Below are 21,723 nucleotides of genomic sequence, written 5' to 3'. Positions count from 1 at the left end.
TATATTTAGCTATGTGTGTGCTTACAGTCAAAGATTGGGACAGTCTGGGCACATGCACATTGGCAGAATAATGGCCATTTCATCAGGCCAAAGGGGCCAAGAGGAAAGCCATTGAGGGATGGGGTCTGCGGCTACTGCCTGTCCAATATCCTCCTGTCTGAGGTTGGGATTTGGAAGAGCTCTCTCCCTAGTTAGGCCACCTTCACCCCAGGCAAGTATAGAAGAGTCTCAGAAACTTTGGCACTGCCAGTTCTCAATTTCTCCATCTCTCCATCTCTCACACCCAACCCCAGGACAGCCCAGAAGACCACGATGCAATCCCACAATTGACTACTAAAGGATCAGGGACTCCAAGGAAAGTGAAAGATAAGAGATGAGGAGGGGAGCTCATATTTTCATCTGCTCAGTCTAGAGACATGATGGTGAGGAAATAGCATTTGAATCTGGTCTTGAATGGCATGCAGCCCCAAAGCATACAGCAGGCTAAACCTGCACCCATTCAGTCTCAGCTTCCAGCCATTGTGACATCAGACACAGTTTGAAAACACTTAATGTTCTGAACTTATTAGAATCAGATTGGTTTTAAAATGTTTGTTAAGAAATAAAAACTATGAACGCACTGTTTTTCAAATAGGGACATTCATAATAATTCATAATGACAATGTTAAAATATCAATTCAAATCAAAGTACAAGCGTACTATCTCTTAGGTAGAGTTTAACATCAGTTACAAACATATTTCAAAGTACAGCTGGCCCTCCACATTTTTGTTTTTAACTTCTACAGATATGATTATTCATGTATTTGATTAATATGTTCTGTAAACTCTAGATCCCAAGGGAGACTCCATGGTCAACTTCTGACAGAAATTGTCTACAGAGTCACCCTGGAGGGTGTTGCTCTATGCCACTGGAGAAATTATACTGTTTCGCTGGTACTGCACTACCCAATATCCGCCAGGAAGTAGCAGCCAGCAATGAAAGGACCAAGGCATTGACATCTCTAGCCAATTCTCTGTTTGGATATCAGCCAGCATGCCAACGACTTAAATCAAGAAATAGCTTCCTAAGATCTACAAAGACACTCGCAGAAACACCTCAGCAAATGAGAGTCCAAAAGTGGCAGACTAAAACCTGGAACCTCAACCAGTGGCTGAGACCGGGGGATAAACTCCCTCCTGGGCACACAGAAGAATGGGCAACTCAAAAGGCACTGAACAGGCTGCGCTCTGACACCATGAGATGGAGTGCCAATCTTAAGAAATGGGGCTACAAAGTAGAGTCCACAACATACAAGTATAGAGAAGAGCAAACCACAGACCACCTGTTACAATGCAGTCTGAGCCCCACCACATGCAAAATGGAGGACCTTCTTACAGCAACACCAGGAGCACTCCAAGCAGACAGCTTCTGGTCAAAGGAAATTTAGCATAATGCCAAATTTTTAACTTTGTGGTTTCTTATGTATTATAACTGTATTCTCAATTTGCTTCTGACATAATAAATACCTAGGCTTCCTAGAAAAGTGCTTTCTTAAATTAAAAAAATAGTTTTTCTACTTTTGGTAGGTTCTGCACACCTAGCACCCTTAATAGTAGAGGGTCTACCTGTAGTACTATTTATAAACTTGAGCCATCTATATATTTAGGAAAACAATCCCCACCATTCCAACTACTGACCATAGTAGTTGAAGCAGATGAGACTTGTCCAAAAGATTTGCAGTTCAAAAACATGCGAATGTGAGTAGATCAACAAGTACCACTTATGCAGGAAGGTATCAGCACTCCATGCAGTCATGCTGACCACATGACCTTGGAGGTGTCTATGGCCAACGCCGGCTCTTTGACTTAGAAATGGAGATGAGCACCAACCCTCAGAGTCAGACATGACTAGACTTTATGTCAGGGCAAACCTTTACCTTCACTATAAAATAAGGCACTCCCAACAGTGATCACCTGCAATGCTCACTTGAACTTAGTGGAGACGCTTCTGTGCCAGGACCTGTTTTATTACTGTGTAACGTGTGAAGTTCTACAGATACCTTGGATTGGTAAAAAGACAAATAAATGGATCTTAGAGCAAATCAAGCCTAATTCTCACAAGAAGCCAAATTAATTAGTGAAGGTGTCATATTTTGGACATATCATGAGATAACATGACTTATAGGAAAAGAGGGAGAGCACACTGCTGCAGTGGATTGAGCAGGCAGTTGATTGCCAAGAATCTTATAGATTTCTCGTCCATAAGGTTACCACAGGCCAAAGTAAATTTGACAACAAACAACAGAAATGTGCAAAATGGGCCTTTAAAATGGGGGTGGGGAATATGGAAAGAGATTATTAATAAAGGATCTCTGGAATGACTATAGCGAAGAAAATGAGTTATAATAGCACAGTCTTCTGTGAAAATCATAAGAAATGTATAAGAAACAGTGATTATCAGAATGACAACTGCCAGAAAAAAAAGTTCTTTTTCAGACTGTTGCCACTGGATTGTCCCAACATCTGAGCTCAAACAAGCCAAGTTCAGATAGTCACTTCTGCTGCTATCTGGAAAAGCTGGATTCTAAGACTACTGGCTGCAGATACACAGTGCCTGCCTCTTTGTTTCCACTGATACAATTATAATGTTGGCAAAACACATGAGAAAACATCAAGACAATTTTATGTATTTATAACATTTATTGTTTGTGATTGTAGAGACACTTCTGCACCAGGATCTAAAGATTTTGATCCAGTGTGCAACCAAGAGAGTGAAAATATATAGTGAAAAGGAGTTAAAGCTTCATATATGGTGTAAGATGTTGATCTAAAAATGCCACATTATATTTATTTACTCAGGCTTGGAGAACATATAGTCCTCCAGATATTAACTGAATGCAACCACCCTTACCATTGTCTATGCTGGCTTGGGCCAGCAGGACTCACAGCCCAACATCTAGCGACCACGTGCTTTCCAGCTCTCCTTCAAGCCTTTGCTCCCTGTCGTCTGCTTCCAATATTTCAGGCTGAACACATTTGCATTGATTGGGAAACTTGGAAGTTTACTATTCAGGGATGATCTAAGACAGGGGTCCTCAAACTAAGGTCCGGGGGGCTGGATACGGCCCTCCAAGGTCATTTACTCGGCCCTAGCTCAGACTCAACCTAAGTTTGAAATGACTTGAAAGCATATAACAACAACAATCTTATCTCATCAGCCCACATTTCCCATTGAAATACTAATAAGTTTATATTTGTTAAAAATGTTCATTTTAATTACTGTATTGTTTTGAAGTGGTTTTTTTTTTTTTTTTGCACTACAAATAAGATATGTGGAGTTTGCAGAGGAATTCATTCATGTTTTTTTTCAAATTCTAATCCGGCCCTCCAACTGTTTGAGGGACTGTGACCTGTCCCTCTGTTTAAAAAGTTTGAGGACCCCTGGTCTAAGAGAAGCTCTCATTTTTTTAATTTTATGGCTCTCTCGTCTTTAATTGTCTTGGTGTATGTTCCCCCTTTCATCTCCTAAATAGTCAAATAATATCAACCTTCTTGAATGTGAAACATCTGGAAAAATGGGATTTGTGCTACCTATCCTTTCCAAATACAGCAGGCGCAAACAGAAGTGGGTGCCATAAAACTCAGTAGCAACATACAGATCACCTTCTTTTGGAGCCAGGAGTTCAGGTCTAATATGTTCTTAAGGAAATCTATAAGAAATAGTGGGCTGCTTGGACACACAAGAGACTTCTGTTATTTCTTTAAAGGCCAGGGAGCTTGTCTGAGATGTACAGGAAATGCTCTACAATACTCTTGCTGTCCAAAAGCAAGTTCTGGTGAGTTGATCCTTTGCCCAACATGGAAAGGAGACATGCTCTCATCCCCCAAAGGAGTTCCAAGGGAGTGGAAGGTCAAATTGTCTCCAGTGGTAGCTTGGTCAGCCACAACACCCTTTGATAGAAAGGTGTTAGGTCAACTACAAAACCCACCCCTTGATCATATTTACATTTGCACGTCATAGAAGTAAACTATATAAATACTACGGATACACTGACTTAGAGGACTGTCTCCATCTAAATAAATATCTATAAACTACATCTAAATAATGCATTGTGCGCGCGCGCACACACATCTTGTCTGTATGGCTTCAGTATATACTTGGTGGAAAGTCACCAAGTAACATGGACCATCAGTTAGAGCAGCACCTTGATATGATCATATGAATGAAGGAAGGTCAGCGCTTGGGAAAGTCATTTTTTATATCAGAAATCCTAAAATTTTCCATCTTGAATAGCCAGTACTCATTCTGCCTAGGTACTTTGGGGAGTTGTAATAAAAACATATTTTCCCCACACTCTTGAGGGTGTCTCTTCACTGTTTGACACTAATTTAACTGCCACAGCTCAATGCTATGGAATCATGAAAGTCACCGTTTTATCAGGTCTTTCCCTTTCTCTGTTGAAGAGTGTTGATGCCTTACCAAACTACCATCACCTCCCACAGGAAGGTAAATCTGTACAGAACAGTATAAGACACGCAAGCCTGTAAGAGGCCCTTGAAAAGCATTACTGCTTGTGAAGTAGGTAGATGACTTTTCCTTGCAACATGTCCATTCTGTAGCTCTAACAGAAAAACTGGATGTATTTGAATGACACTCATAGCCCTAGAATGTGTTAAGCATGCTATAAAGGATTTTAAAAACACAAACCACTATTATAAATCTATTATAAATCCATCACGCCACTTGCCACTACTGGTACCAATTACAATGTATATACTATAATATATCCCATAGCTGAACACCACTGTAAAGGATTATATGTAATATAACACCACTGGACACAAGTAAGAAGGAAAATATTGCAACCAGTGACGTGAGGCTGGAGACTTATTGATAGTATGTCTGGGCAGGATGATTCTTTCCCTAAAGATTCACTTTTTCCTCAAAAATCCTACCCCTGTGCCTCCAATTTGGTAGCAAGATGTAGATAGATATGTGTAATGATAGAGTGAACACTGCTTGTCTTTTAGTCTTCTTTTGGTTTGAAGCTGCCACCAACCCAAGTTGCCTTAGGATTTTTAAAATGAGTTTTTGAGGTAAACTTTTCCCACTTCTGCCAACACTGCTCTTCCCCTAGCTCCCAGAATGCCTATTTGATAAGAGGCCTTTCTATAGTATCAGGATGTTAAAGATGCTGGAATTATCACAAAGGATTAATGATAGATTGAGGAACAATAGAGACCTTTTTGAAAGTTAAATAGAAAAAGATTCATTTATAAAAACAGACAACTAACTATTTCTGAGAGGTACAAAATGCTTGACTTGTTACAAAAGTACTACAGCTTGATGGTTGCCAGAATGAGTTTCTTCACTTAGTTACATACAGAGTTAATCAAACAGATCTAACTGCTAGTAACAAAAATCCCTCACTCTACTTCAGAGAAATAGTAATGAGTTTCTGACTAACCCATGCTAGGTAGTCCCCTGAGTTATCAGCTAACTCTTCCCAGAGTTCTTCCTGCTAACTAACTCAGCTAAACTCTTGTGCTATCCCCCACAAGAAATCAGGTTGCTATCTGACCTTTCTCCTGTCAGCTAATCAACCTTGTCTGACACAGACACTCTCTCCCTGAAAACTCAGTTTCAAAAACACTTCTTCTCCCACCAGCTCCCAGTTCTCAACTCCACAAAAGCTGAAATCTTTTCCCTCCTAAGACTTGGCTCCTCCCAGCTGCTCTAGCTAATCCCAGGAGATCTTAAACTCCTCCCATCTTCTATCTATCCTCACTCAAGATGGCTGCTTCCCTGGCTTACACTCCCAAAATGGAGGATTGCCATACTGTTATCCAGGCTTCCTTTCCAGCCTACTAGGTAAGATTCACTACACATGCCTTGTGAGTTTAGCCATGTATTGTCCTGCAGAAAGGACATACAAGAATAATTTCTCAATATCACTCAGTGGAATTATCTTCTTTAACACACTTATGTCCAAATGACCATATTTAAGTAACAGGGCACCTGTTTTCTCCCAAGCCATTTCCACCAGCCTTCAGCCAGACAAACCTACAGTCATTGATGTCATGTTCGCTAGATTTCAGATCTTTAGAAATTTGCTCATCAGTAGAAGAGTTTATCTGCTCATTCTCTGCATAAGCTCAAGCAGCCTGCAACTTGTCTTTTGATCCCAGCCTCTTCCATTTGTGTTTGTTCCCTAGAGATCTAGGTGTTAATATAACAGGATGACAAACAACCCAAGCAATATTGTGCATTTAGGAGACATTGACTACCAACACAAAATGGTACTCTGTGTTGCACGACCATATGATGTGGTTTGGATCATAAGTAATCGCTTAAGACCTCTAAAAATTTTCAAGACAAGGGAGAAATGACATATCTTCCTCCTGATCAGAATTCTACACATTATTCTCTATCCATCCTGGCACACACACACACACACACACGGGGGGGGGGGGGGATGCTAGGCTACAATTCCCCTAACTATAAACCACCACAGTCAGTGTTTATGCTTGTTAGAATGTTTTTTTTTCATGTCACGAATGTCTTCAGAAACTGCAAGTTATTTCTGGTGTGAGAGAATTGGCTGTATGCAAGGATGTTGCCCAGGGGATGCCCAAATGTTTTGATTTTTTAACATCCTTGTAGGAGGCTTCTTTCATGTCCCCACATGGGGAGCTGGAACTGTGCTCTCCCCAGATTCAAACCTCTGACCTGTCGGTCTTCGGTCCTGCCGGCACAAGGGTTTAACCCAGTGCGCCACCGGGAGCTCCTTGTTAGAATGATGAGAGTTGTAAACAAATATCTTGAGAGGATGACAGGATCTGGGAAGACTAGTCTGCAGATCATATATACATTTGGGTTTCATCTAAACTGCAGTATTTTGGCAAAGCCAAGAAAAGTTTATCGTGGAGAGAGTGGAGCTAATATACTAAGGGACAAGGAGACCTGAGGAGGAGCATAAGAAATCGTAAGAATGCTTCCTCTATTATTGACCTGATTGCTGATGGTGGAGCTTGGGAACCCTTTTGATTTCTAAGCCCTCCAGAAAATACTTACTATTCATTTTCAACTCCCTGGAAGCCTGAGAGGGTTAGAAACACATCACATGTTCCCATCTTCAAAACTCACACAAAGCCCTGCTCCTGGATGAATTGGCTTTTGCATGCAGCCCTGAAGTACACACACATTGCAGAAGCTCCAGCCAAGACCCTGAACCTCATCACTGCCATATATTGAACTATTAATGATGGCTGCCTTGTCTAATTTCAGAAACACCTATCATTGCATACAGGAATTGGTGGAGGGACAAATGAAGCCATCATGCCTAACTAGTTTCAAGGAGAACAGCAAAATTGGAGGAAGTAAGAGTACCTCTTCTGTCCTTATTTTATAGGGAACATTTTTGCCTTAAAAGCAGAACTGAATTCTATTCATGGAATGCCTTGGAAAGAAAAGTAACAAAGCACAGTCTTCCTGGCCAGCTGAAGCATGGCCAGAAGGCCTCAAACACTACATGATGTAATAGCCACAGCCCCAACTCATGGCTCGGCCAACACTCACCCACATCCTCCACTTCACAAGCAACACAAGCAGAGCACCTAGTGACTCACTCCTTATTTCAAGAATGGGTCCCATAGAAAGGAACCCAGGTTTGGCACCGGTGTACCCAGGACCCTAGCCAAGAAGGGTCCTTCTCCTGTCGCTCAGGTTTGTTCCCAAGCCTGTGGTCTGCCTCTATTTCAGAGGTTGTTGCGCCAAGTCTGGTTTGAACAACATGCAGGCCAACTGACTCACAAGCCAGAGTAAACCGCCTGTGGTTGCTGTACCACACCAACTCCCTCCTCACCTGATTACGCCTAAATCAATAAATAAATACAGCGGCTCGCCTCTGTGACAGACGCCTCAATGGCAAACAGATGGGGCAGGAGAGGCAAAAAGCCATGTCAAGTTCAAGCATAAATACTTACATGGCCCCATACATAACTCAAACTTGGGCAAACCTCGACTGAGTCACAAGTACAGGTAATAATTGCCCCGAACAATGGTGTACATTGACAAAAGTTGCTTCTCAGTGATATATTCATGAAATCACCTGTATTTTTCTGTATCTTTTTTTACAAAGGCATATTTCCAGATTCTGTATGATGGACTAGCTGTGGGATCTTTTATTTGTAGAGGGAATAGAAGCAGGGCAGTTTGTATTTAAGATTTTAAAAATTAACATGAAAAACACGTGCATTCTACAGTTTATGTTAAAGGTGCAGAATAAACACATGCTACTTTTGAGGGAGTGCTGTTACCTTCCCACTGGAGCGGTACCTATTGATCTACTCACATTTGCATGTTTTCAAACTGCTAGGTTGGCAGAAACGGGGGCTTACAGCAGGAGCTCACCCTGTCCCGCGGATTCAAACCACCAACCTTTTGGTTAGCAAGGGACTCCATGCAGTCGTGCTAGCTACAAGACCTTGGAGGTGTCTACAGACAATGCCGGCTCTTCGGCTTAGAAATGGAGATGAGCACCACCCCCCAGAGTCAGACACAACTAGACTTAACGTCAAAGGGAAACCTTTACCTTTACTTTTGAGGAGTATGTAGTTGACACCCCATACCATGATCATGTTGTGATGTAGCTCAATGGTAAGGCACAAGCTTGCCATTCAGAAGGTTTTATGCACAATCAATAGTTTTGCAAGGTAGGGCATGTGAAGACTGACTCCTCACTGAAATTTTGAAGAGCAGCAGCAGCTTGGGGTAAATAATACTGAGTGAGATGATTCAGAGATTAGACTTCTATTTCAGACCATAGTGAGCTGTCTTATCCCATCTCTTTTAAAGCCATGAAGTCTAGAAACAAATTTGGGGGTGGGAGCAGAGAATGGCAAATTGACTCATGTAATTTTGCACTCCATAGCAGAATAAGTCCACAATGCAATGATGAAGCAATCACTTCCATCAGAAAAATCAAAAGGGGACATGATCTTTCCCCAACACTGCCCAACTCCAGTAAGTTTGTTTTCAGGCAGCACTGAAAGCTGATGGGGGAAGGGAGCAGGAAAACGTCTATTGCGTTAGGACTGTACCATGAGCATGATGTTAGGTTTAAGCTTTTCAGATTGTTGAACTCAAGGAATATACATACATATAAAAACAATAAGAGCGAATTCAAATGTGCAGAAACAGCATGCAGTGCTATTATTACTGGACTACATTATCTCAAATTGCTGGAGAGAGTATTGCATATTTAAATAACCCTTCATGCTAAAATGCCTTAAGTCTGATGTTAGTAATTTATCACATGGGTGACAACTCAAATATTTAATCTACTGGATGTAGGAAGAACAGTACAACATGCTGGTTTTCAAGTTTAAAATGGCCTTTAAGACATGAGAAACAAAAATATGTGGTAAGAAGATTCTTGTGTCTCGTTCCTACTTCTGCCACAATCAGTAATGATGGTATCAAGATGAAATCAGATGATACAAGTTTGGCTAGGAGGACTGGAGCTTGAGACAACACTACATAGTAAGGACTCAGTATACCTCTTACACCATTTTAAAAAGGGACATAAAATTTTAAAAAATCACTTCTTCACAGGTTCAATTAGAAATAATAATAATAATAATAATAATAATAATAATAATAATAATAATAATTTAATTTTTATATCCCACCAACCATCTTCCCTAGGGGACTCAGGGCGGCTTACAAGGGACACGTCCAAGATTACAATTAAAACACATATGTAAAACACTTTAACCAATTAAAACATCAGATAAAACAAATAACAACACAATTAAAAGCAATATAAAAACAATACAGCTGAAAAAACATAGCTGAGGTATAGATTCAATTAGTGCAATTGATTAAGATTATCTGACAATGAAGTTAACTATGAACATATGAGGATTTCTTTCTGACATCTAAAGAGGGCTCCCTTGAAAAGGGCTCTAGGAAATCACCAGCTATATGGTACTTTGAATAAGATGGGTAGCATATTATCTCTTGCAAGCAAGACAAAGTTACACTCTCTGATACATGCTAAACATGCCACCCTTTTATACATGAAAAAATTCCAGTCTTGCCAAAAAAACATGGATCCTGACTGCATAAAAAAGAGGGATGTGAATTTTACCCAAAGCTTTTATGGATAATAACGTTTTCATGCTTGTTACAGTTTGTAGAATTTGGCTTCTATCTTCTTGTGAGAAATGCATGGTGGGACAAATCCCTTTCTGACCTCATTTTTAATTTTACAACAATCTCATGGGGTAAGTTAGGCTGAGATATGCTCATCAGCACCCCAAGCCACCCCATGAACTTCATAGAGAAACACAAATTCAAATCTATATTTTTCTCATCCAATCCCAAGCACTTTGGTTTCTGCGGAAAGTTGAGAAATGTTCTTAAGACTCCTCATAATTTCTAAATAATCCAACAAAGGTAATTTCCCAGTGATGGTAGCTAATAATATTTTTTTCTTCTTTAAGGAGAGTGGTAGAGAATAAAGATTGAAAATTAACTCATCCCCCATTCACTCAATCTCAGCCAAGCAATACAAAAGGTGGCCAAGAGAAATTCTGCAGGTCTTTAGCTTGCCAGCTGCGGCAGGTGGTGCCCCTTGACTTTGGAACTTGCCATGCTTTCCCAGAAAACCCTGCTCCCGTGCTTCTCCAAGCTGCAAACCACAGCCACCTTTTGCTAACGAAAAACATTCCTCGGGAGGAAGGAGGTGACAGGAACAGTAGCTTCCTCTCCCTCCCTCTGGAAATGGAGCTGGCACCAGATTGAGGTTGACTGCCACGACCAATGGACCGTCTGCAATGCATGAAGAGGATTGCCACTGCTTGCCAAACAATAGTCACTTCTCTCAAGGAGAATATTTTTAGCACCAATAAAAATGAGAGGCTGGTAAACGGGGCACACAGGAGGCAGGTGTTAGGTGAGACAAAGCTGAGCACCACAGGACCAGGCCTGTCCAGGGACAGAGTGATTTTCCAGCTCTAGCCAGGACATTCGGCTCTGCCAGCATGAGGCAAACTTTTACTAAATGGAAAAGTCTCATCCACAGTGTCTTGGGCAAATTCCCCAACCCAAATAAGTGTAGAAAACTGGCAGAGTAGTCCTATACTACAGTGGTACACCTATGACGAAAAAGTAGTGACGTATCTGCCTCACTCCAAACCATATGCAGGGTGATATATATGCACCTTGTACTATTAATGCTGCATGTACTATTAATGCCTGGAAGGTGCAGAACAGGCTGCGTTCTGGCACCATGAGATGCAAAGCTAACTTTAATAAATGGGGCTACAAAGTGGAGTCCATGATATATGAGTATGGAGAAGAGCAAACCACAGATCACCTACTACAATGCAACCTGAGGCCTGCCACATGCACAATGGAGGACCTTCTCACAGCGACACCAGAGGCACTCCAAGTGGCCAGCTTTGGTCAAAGGACATTTAGCAAAATGCCATATATATTTTTTAGCTTTGTGTATTTAAATGCATTTTCACTGTACCTTCAATTAGCTCCTAACACGATAAATAAAATAAACGTACTATTAATCACCGAGTTTACATCTGGTTAATTATCATGAATTCCACACAACAATCCTGACTATTGTAACTTGAGAAGATTACTCACAATACTCCATTAGAGACACTATAGTTGTAATATCACACTGCGCTGCAATAGACCTAATATTCCAGTTTATTTGCCATGGCTGCTAATAAAGTGGAATATGGGGTTGGTTGTTTATTGAGGGCCAAGAGTTCTCTGGCTGAGAATCCTAAATGCTCTTCCCTAGAATCCATAGGATGCTGGCAAGAATACAGAATAAAAATGCTATAACAGTGTAGTGTGATAAGGAACTCTCACACAAAACTGCAGTTCAGGTATGATATGAAATTATACATTCTCTAAGGATGATTAGTTAAAGACTGTGACAGTGGCAGTCTGGTTTAGATACATCCTGAAGTAAACCCCACCAGCAAATTACTTCTGCTCTTTATTTCTAGATCCTATACCTCATACAGACAGCCCAAAAAAACACCATTCGATTATAGGACAATCCTAATCATCTCTCCTAATTGCTGATCCACAATTCCTTGTAATCTTCAAGAATCCATAGCTTGCGCATAGTCGCCTTATAATGATCCTCTCTACCCATATCATGTGGAGGGAACCCCCATCACCCAGGCAGTCACCCCCACTGAGCTAACAGCAGGTTTGACCCAGCACTTACTGACGTCAGTGGGTGGGTGCACTCTCACAGATGTCCACACTCCCTGCTCTATCGCTCACTCGGCTTGCGCAGCTACTGCGGTGACGGACACACAGAGGAGCCGCCTGTTTGTTTATCTTCCTTTTCGACATTGCTTATTTTGATGGCACATCCTTCTGGTCCAGCCCAAGTTGACCCGTGAACCCTCAGCGTCCTGTTTGCTGCAGCTAACTGCGAGGGACAAGAGACACAGCACAGAAATCAGGACCACAGTGTATAAAAATATTCTGGATAAATTTCTTGGGAGAGAGGCTATATTTGAATCAGTTACATCTTGATGACTTAAAAATGAGTGGTGAACAGAAATTTGTTCTTAGGCCATGGTACAGGCAAGTCCTTTAGCTCAAAGAACTATAGGCACAACGATCCTACTTGGTCCAAGCTTTGTGATCACTGATAAGCAGGCTGTAGCTAATAATACTCACAAAAGAAATATCTCTTGCAGAGTAAAGTATAGAAGGGAACACATACTGGCGTGCAGCCTTACCTGATATACATCCCATATAAAGCCAGGCAACAATTGGAAACCTTCAGACAACACAATGCACTGATTAGCATGTATATGTCCCCTTAACCTGAGTCTTACATAGCTTTCCTCTATCAAGTTCTTCCATTGTTCTGCCACTACAGATGTAAGTCACAGGGGAAAAAATGAGAAAGAGTTAAAAATGAAATATTCGCCTTCTTTTCAGAAAGCCACTTCGTTACTTTAGGAACATGAATGCATTGTATATAAAATGGTTTGGCATATTAATATGCTAAAAGTACAATTAATTCAGAATATAATTACAAATTAATTTTCTGCATTCTAAAAAAATAGAATTACAATGCCTTACTTACTTACTTACTTACTTACTTACTTAGGCGATCCCTCGTTGGACGAGTAAGATGGTCTTCCATTATGGATTTCCTTGTGGGTCCGTATGTGGCTGTGGAGCCCTATTCTTGCTCTGCATCTTCTTCCGCAGTGAGGGCATTGGTTTCCAGGTGGAAGGCGGTCCCGGTCGGGGTTGGCTTGACGCGCCTTCCTCCTGGCACGTTTCTCTCTTTCACCCTCCACTCGTGCCTCCTCAAATTCTGCAGCACTGCTGGTCACAGCTGTCCTCCATCTGGAGCGCTCAAGGGCCAGGGCTTTCCAGTTCTCAGTGTCTATGCCAGAGATTTTAAGGTTGGCTTTGAGCCCATCTTTAAATCTCTTTTCCTGCCCACCAACGTTCCGTTTTCCATTCTTAAGTTCGGAGTAGAGCAACTGCTTTGGGAGACGGTGGTCAGGCATCCGGACAACGTGGCCGGCCCAGCGGAGTTGATGTTGGAGGACCATCGCTTCAATGCTGGTGGTCTTTGCTTCTTCCAGCACACTGACGTTTGTCTGCTTGTCTTCCCAGGAGATTTGCAGGATTTTCCGGAGGCAGCGCTGATGGAATCGTTCCAGGAGCTGCATGTGACGTCTGTAGACAGTCCACGTCTCACAGGCATAGAGCAGGGTTGGGAGGACAATAGCTTTATAGACAAGCACCTTGGTCTCCCTACGGATGTCCCGGTCCTCAAACACTCTCTGCTTCATTCTGGAAAATGCTGCACTTGCAGAGCTCAGGCGGTGTTGTATTTCAGTGTCGATGTTGACTTTGGTGGAGAGGTGGCTGCCAAGGTAGCGGAAATGGTCCACATTTTCTAATGTTACGCCATTAAGCTGTATTACTGGCATTGGAGAGGGATTGGCTGGCGACTCCTGGAACAGCACCTTGGTTTTCTCAATGTTCAGTGACAGGCCGAGCTTCTCATATGCTTCTGCGAAGGTGTTTAGAGTGGCTTGTAGATCTTCTTCTGAATGCGCACAGACGACATTGTCATCAGCATACTGGAGTTCTATAACAGCTGTTGTTGTAACCTTGGTTTTGGCTTTCAGTCTGCTGAGGTTGAATAGCTTGCCATCTGTCCGATAGATTATTTCCACTCCGGTGGGAAGCCTCCCGTCAACAAGGTGAAGTATCATAGCGATGAAGATGGAGAATAGAGTTGGGGCAATAACACATCCCTGTTTGACACCTGATTCCACCTTAAATGGGTCACTTTGGGAGCCACTGCTGTCCAAGACTGTTGCCATCATGTCATCATGGAGGAGCCGCAGGATGTTCACAAATTTGTTTGGGCACCCGATTTTTTGGAGGATGGTCCAGAGAGCGCTGCGATTCACTGTGTCGAATGCCTTTGCGAGGTCGATGAATGCCATGTACAGAGGTTGGTTTTGTTCCCTGCATTTTTCTTGGAGCTGTCGTGCAGTGAAGATCATGTCCACGGTTCCTCTGGAGGGGCGGAAGCCATTCTGAGATTCTGGGAGGGTGTCTTCTGAGAGGGGCAGAAGGCGGTTTGCAAGGATTCTTGCGAGGATTTTCCCAGCGGAGGTTAGAAGGGAGATACCTCGATAGTTTCCGCAGTCTGTTCTTTCCCCTTTTTTGAAGAGGGTGATGATGGTGGCGTCCTTGAAGTCTGCTGGGATTTTCTCGGTCACCCACACTTTTTCTATGAGCTGGTGGAGTTGGTGTGTCAGCTCAGGTCCTCCCTCTTTAAAGATTTCAGCAGGGATCCCATCTGGTCCGCTGGCTTTGTTATTCTTCTGTTGGCTGATGGCATTGCTGACTTCTTCCAAACTAGGCAGTGCTGCAAGCTCATCCCTGGTTTGTTGTTGTGGGATTTGTGAGAGGACCTCTTCGGCCACATTGGAGCTGCGGTTCAGGAGGCTTTGGTAGTGTTCTTTCCAACGTAGTGCAATTGAGTTTTGGTCCTTCAGGAGTTTGGTTCCATCTGATGAGCGTAGAGGCTGTATGCCATGGTTTCTTGGTCCGTAGATGACCTTTGTGGCTTTGAAAAATCCCTGAGCATTATGAGTATCTGCCAGGTGTTGGATTTCTTCGGCCTTCTTTGTCCACCAGATGTTCTTGAGCTCTCTTGTCCTTCTTTGGACCTCAGCTTTTGCACTGGCATAGATCTTTTTCTTAGCAGCACAGTTGATGTCTCTCTGCCATGCTTGGAAGGCTTTCCTTTTCTTGTCAATTAGCTGTTGGATCTCGATGTCATTTTCATCAAACCAGTCTTGATGTTTCTTGGCTTGGTATCCAATAGTTTCTTCGCAGGCTTGGATGATGGAGGTCTTCAATTTGTTCCAATGTTCCTCAACATTTTCGGGGTGTACTGTGGGTAGATGGTTCTTGAGTGCTGTTTGGAGATGGGCTCGTCTGGAGGGCTCCTGAAGGGCTTGGGTGTTCATTTTGCGCCTTGTCTTCCTTCCTTGGAGTCTGCGCTTGGGAGCGATCTTGATAGCCATCGAGGATCGAATTAGCCTGTGGTCAGTCCAGCAGTCGTCTGCACCTTTCATGGCTCTTGTGAGGAGCACGTCACGGCGGTCTCTGGTGCGTGTGATTACATAGTCTAAGAGGTGCCAATGCTTTGACCGGGGGTGCTTCCATGATGTCTTGAACTTGTTTTTCTGGCGGAAGAGCGTGTTGGTGATGACAAGGTTGTGCTCCGCACATTTGGTGAGAAGCAGGATGCCGTTTGAGTTGCTGTTTCCAACCCCGTCTTTTCCTATGGTGCCTGGCCACAGGTCGAAGTCTCGCCCGACTCTTGCATTGAAGTCCCCCAGGAGGATGATTTTGTCCTCCTTAGGTATCCCCGATAGGATGGTGTCCAGCTGACAGTAGAATTTCTCCTTGATGTCTTCATCAGCATCTAGTGTTGGTGCATAGGCACTTATGATGGTTGGTTTTTGGCAAGATCGATTCGGAGGGTTGAGAGTCGTTCGTTGATGCCAGTGGGTGCTTCGGACAGATGTTTCATCAGATCATTTCTGATGGCGAAGCCAACTCCGTGTAGTCTTTGGTCTTTTTCGGGCAGTCCCTTCCAGAAGAAGGTGTAGCCTCCTTTTTCTTCCTTCAGCTGTCCCTCTCCTGCTCTCCGGGTCTCCTGAAGTGCTGCTATGTCGATGTTGAAGCGTCCCAGCTCCCTTGCAATGATGGCAGTTCTGCATTCGGGGCGTTCACTGCCGCTGTTGTCCATCAGAGTCCGTACGTTCCACGTACCGAAGTTCATTTTTCTTTTTTGGCCGCAGGGTGGTGACCCCACTGGACGCGGCAGTCCAGTCAGGGATAAGTGAGGCAGACTATGTTTAGGGCACCTTTTCTAGCCCCCTCCCCGTGTGGGGTGAGCAGAGTGGGTCCTAAAAAGGGCTGCTCAGTCGCGGATACAGCTGCCGAACTACTCAACTGCCTCGGACCTTGAGGTAGAACGACTGAGTCCGTACCCACCGCCCATGTGCCAGTCTGTGACTAGGGGCTTCCAGATTTCACAGTCCTGCCCCCGTCGCCACTCGCTGATCGCCATGGGACTTTGGTTGGTTGGTTTTTATTTTCTTTGGAAGACGCCTGTGCGTGGGTTTTTTTAATGTGTGGAGGTCAGTGCACAGCTGATCAACACACAGACTTCACAGAGTGAGGTTCCACTGGTGATGTAGTTTAACACAATGACCGTGGCTTCTCATTCTGTTGCAGCCTTCTTCCGCCTTCGCAGCCGTTGTAACATGTGCCATGTTATCCTCCGCCTGCTCCGCCGTTGAGGTCTTTGGGTCTTCGGACTGTGCTTGGTCTGGAACCTCCCCCGCGGCCACTCCTGGGAGTGCACGACTCCAGTTGTTGTGCCTACAGGTTCATCGGAACGCGCAAGTCCCCTCACCACGACAAGGTGACAGTCCATCGAGGGGGTACAATGCCTTAAGCTACATCAAAACCCCTGAATGAAAGGAGAACTTTTTGGTTTTGCCTATTTGAAGGAGAGGGAAGTCTGGTTTAGATACATCCTGAAGTAAACCCCACCAGCAAATTACTTCTGCTCTTTATTTCTAGATTCTATACCTCATACAGACAGCCCAAAAAAAACCATTCGATTATAGGACAATCCTAATCATCTCTCCTAATTGCTGATCCACAATTCCAATTAAAAAATAAGAAACCCTTATCATTAGTAAAGGAGAAAAAAAAAGATTTCACCTCCAATTCCTCAATTTTCAACAAGCCCCCGCCTCCCTGTTCTTTCTGCATTTCCCCCCAGGCTTTCACATTTCTTCTTTCTACTCATATAAAGTATTCAAAGTCGAAGTAAAGGCTTGCAATAGAAAAGTATGCATTCTATACAACCAATGAGAATGAGAGCAGAAACAGAAAGGAGATAAGAAATTTGATATATTCCAATTGTCATTCAGGAGACCTGGGGAAGGGAAAGCCTCAGCCTATTCTAAGCTAACTAAACTATTTCTTATTGAGGACCTGAGACTTGGGCAGTGTGGGGCTGAATCCCAACAACCACTGCCTCACAATCTAACACTGAGCTGATCCTCAATTCTACAGGACAGTTTTCTTGCCACTTCTGTAAGTTGTTCTCAGACCATATCTTAGCTCAGGGTGAGAGTATAAAGAGGTCTGCAACATTAGTCTGTATACTTCTAGATAGGAACCTGCCTGATACTGACTGGTAATGGCTTCCAGAGGTTTCAATAAGAACCATTCCCTGGAGATAATGAGAACTGGATCTGGGATCTTTTGGCATGTTAAGCATATGTTCTATCACTGAGCTACAGCTATGGGGAGAAGGTTGTTCAGCTATCATCAGCCAAATCATTTGTTGATAGGGACATCCATGAGCAGTTACATTCTATATAATGCTGACCATTTAGTGATCCATGAAGCATACTATGTAGGCAAGCAAAGCCATATGAAACCTTTGTGTGATCATAGCATACATGTTTGGCAGCCTATGTTCAACATGGTGGGTTGTACAGGTCTTGCCTAGATGCAACTCTGAGCAGTATGATGAAAGCTCTCTGAAAACAATTCCTAGCATAAATGTGAGAGGATTATATGCAAATAGCGGCACTAAACAACAAACGTCAACACTACTAATGTCCAAAATATTACTATGCTGGCATTCATGTGGACTTCATGAAGCAGGAAACCAAGCAATATGGAGATAAGAAGGGTGGGTAGAGGCATAGTTAGTACTAGGAAGAAAAATGCCAAATGGCAGAAGAACAGGAAGATAAGACCTGCCAAAGTGTGTGCTCCAAAAAAACAATAAGGGGTGTTCTGGATTCCTGTTCTGGCTGTTGGATACTTTTTACATCTGCTTTGAGAAGAACAGAAAAGTTGATAAGGTATTGGAGATTTCATAGAATAAGAGAACTTCAATGGTAGGAACGAGGGGAAATGCTTTGCAAACACTAATTATGCAGACACTATCTTCCTTGGCAAAACTCTTAGCATATATTAGTATGACATCAATGTAATTGCCATGTCTTACTCCAAAGAATCTCGGCAACTGCAGTTTGCTGCTGTTGCTAAGTCTTAGGTCACAACTACGCTATCATAATGCAGTTTGAATCTGCATTATATAGTTAGTGTATATTCATATAATGTAGTTTAACTGCACTGTACTGCATTATATGAGTCTAGACTGACCATACAATGCAGTTTCAAACTGCATTATGTGGCAGTGTCAATGGGGCCTACAAAATCCTAATTCTTCTTCATACATCTACAGCCCCTGTTATTCCCAGGGAAGAGAGAATGCCTTGCAATTGCTTTGAATCTTTGGAGAAAATGTGTTCTTCTAAGTCATTTTTTACTTAGGCCCCTTCCACGCAACTGAATAAAATTCCATATTATCTGCTTCGAACTGGAATATATGGCAGTATGGACTCAGATAACCCAGTTCAAAGCAGATATTGTGGGATTTTCTGCCTTGATATTATGGGTTATATGGCTGTGTGGAAGGGCCCTAAGATTACATTCTAATTCAAAATCCATGGCACATAATCATAAGTGTTGTAGTACAGCCTATTAGCAACACTGCAACTGGTAGTATGGGTGTCAGAAGGGGGAAAAGGAGTGCCCAAGAGTTAGATGAGGAGCAACAGAGGAAAAGGATCCGGAAGATACTTATGTCACCAACCGACGAAGATTCCTTCGAAGGGCTTTCTGAGAGCGAAGGGTCAATGAGTGAGGAGGAGGAAGGAGATGCAATGGATGTGAATAGGGAAACTAAGAGGGTTACTCGGGAGCAGGAATCGGATGAGGAGCGACAGAGGAAGAAGATCCGGGATAAACTTACTGCTCCCACAGTCGAAGAGTCTTTCATGGGTTTCTCTGGGAGTGATGGGTCTAGGGGTGATGGGGAAGGGGATAACACATTGGCTTGGACCAAGGTGCAAGAGGTTCGAGATGAATGTACTCAACCAACATCTAGTGACACATTTGTGACGTTTCCTGGTGGTGGGGATTGGCAATCGGGAGATACTATAGAGTCTTAGGGCGATCTAAGTCTTGACAAGAGGTGGAAAAGTTGGAGGGATGGGCGTTGGCATTCAGGTGCAGAAGCAAGGACAGCTGTAAAGGATAATGACGGGGTGGAGGTCAGCGCATCATTGGATGATGAGGTGTAAGATAAAAGTAGGCACTGAAATGGAAGAAATTTGCAGAAGGCAAAGTGTTGGTTTCGTGCCTTGGGTTTTGTCACTGCCATTTTCGTGTTGGGCTGGGGTCTTGGATCTGCAGGTTGCTGCTTCCGTTCATGTTACAACTCGGCTTGGATTCTCGTGAGTGCAGATTTCCCCTTCCTTGACTTCGGACTGCTTTTGACAACAGTCCGAAGTCAAAGGATGCTGCCTACATGGACTTTGGAACATCACAACTTCGGACTTGGCTTTCTTCGACCTTGGACTTCATTTGACTACGGCTCTTTCTTCACAGCTCTTTGTTTGTTCATCCTTCATTTGCTGTGTTGTTTTGCATGACTTTGGAAGCACTTCAGTTTAATTCTGATCTTTTCTCTGGATAATCCGGATTATTACTTTAGTTTGTTTTTCAAGATGAAACTTGCTGCTGCTTTTGAGTTTTGACCAAGGACACTGAAGTAAGTGTCTCTGAGTCCCTTTTGCTTTGTATTAATAAACTATTCTTTTGGACATACTATTGTGTCTGGCTCGTTAAGGCGTCTGGGTTCCGACAATACATGTCAACTGGAGCTTAACAGAGCACTACACAATGGTTCATCCTTTATAGCATGACTCTAAAACAGTGTACAAAGACCACGTTACGCAATCTTATGTAAAAGTAACCACTCCTATCAGACATTAAGCCCCTCTGGATAAGTGGCTCTCAACCTGTGGGTTCTCAGGTGTTTTGGCCTACAACTCCCAGAAATCCCAGCCAGTTTACCAGCTGTTAGGATTTCTGGGAGTTGAGAACCACTGCTCTAGAGAACCATGGGGTTCATTTACAGTCCATTACACACTGAAGCACTGCATCCTACGAATGAGAGTTCAAAACAGTACATGAAACTATAACTTGCCAAATTAACTGAGAGAGGATCTGTCTTAATAAAGAAAGAAGAAACATTCTCCTACCTGAGACTGAAATGTCTGGAGGAAAGATTCTTCCTTGAAAGGTTCTGTCTTGAGACGCTCTGCAAGAGAAGAATAACAGAGTGGAGTGAGTTGGGACTTCAATCCTACAACATCCCTACAAGCCTTTGTGCCCCAATTTCTTGTTCAGTCCTACCACATTCGTAACCCTCTCTGTGACAAGATGACGTGGGGACTCCCATACCAACATACAAATGATGAGCTAACATTCTCATCCACATCAACCCCATGGGGAGTTAAATCACAGTCCCAGTAATGGGCCAAGAGTGACTCCCTCGGGGTACACTTTGATATAACTGAATCTTTTAGTGAGAACAATAGCATGTTAGACATAGCACATATAGTCTGTATCCAAATAATGCTAAACCAGCAACCAGGTGGGAAGGGGGGCGGCATTCTTAGACCAATCTCCAGGTGAGAAGCAGGAATCCTGTTGGCTTCTGCTGTTGTTAAGACTGTAGCTCACCTTAGCCTTAGCTAATAGTGAGAGATGTTGATAGAATTGCAGGCCAACCGTGTCTGTAATGGAGGACAGAGCTCCCTTCTGGACAGTCAGGACCAATCTGTTATGTTTAGTGGCTTCCTTGCCCCAGCTAACTTGTCATTTTAGCCTAACGGAGAATTACAGCACGTCAAGTCACATGCATACAAGTTCGATCAATGCAATGCCTTCAACCAGGCATGTAGCCGGGGGGGGGGGGGGGGGGGCTTGAGGGGCTTCAGCCCTCCCCCCCCCCCCCAAATTCTCATGGTGGTCCGCGAGAAGGCCTTACTGGTACATTATTTAAACTGTTACGTTTATTCATATCATTATCTGATCACCATGCTCAATATATCCCATATGCATGGGAGTATTGGGGTAATGATACAAAAGATTTGCTAGGGTAGACCCTCTTTCACTCAGACTCAGCCCACGCCCAATCAAACTCAGCTCCCCCTGAATCAAAATCCTGGCTATGGGCCTGCCTT

The 21,723-nt window shown here is 43.2% G+C and overlaps 1 protein-coding gene and 1 long non-coding RNA gene across 3 annotated transcripts in view; one reads left to right on the top strand and one right to left on the bottom strand.

Moving 5' to 3' along the window:
* The window catches only part of LOC132761921 (uncharacterized), a 33,195-nt gene extending 31,549 nt beyond the window's left edge, over positions 1 to 1,646 (top strand). The window contains exon 4 of the long non-coding RNA XR_009630020.2: positions 831 to 1,646. This is a non-coding gene — a long non-coding RNA (uncharacterized lncRNA). The remainder of the gene's footprint in view (positions 1 to 830) is intronic.
* Positions 1 to 21,723, bottom strand: part of NHEJ1 (non-homologous end joining factor 1) — a 113,090-nt gene that overhangs the window by 80,085 nt on the left and 11,282 nt on the right. For both annotated transcript variants that reach the window (XM_060773296.2, XM_060773305.2), the window contains exon 5: positions 20,737 to 20,795. In XM_060773296.2, coding sequence (XP_060629279.2) covers positions 20,737 to 20,795 — 59 coding nt within the window. The remainder of the gene's footprint in view (positions 1 to 20,736; positions 20,796 to 21,723) is intronic.

This window comes from Anolis sagrei, chromosome 1, assembly GCF_037176765.1.
Source record: "Anolis sagrei isolate rAnoSag1 chromosome 1, rAnoSag1.mat, whole genome shotgun sequence".
Lineage (NCBI taxonomy): Eukaryota > Metazoa > Chordata > Lepidosauria > Squamata > Dactyloidae > Anolis > Anolis sagrei.
This window is presented reverse-complemented; position numbering and strand designations above follow the sequence as displayed.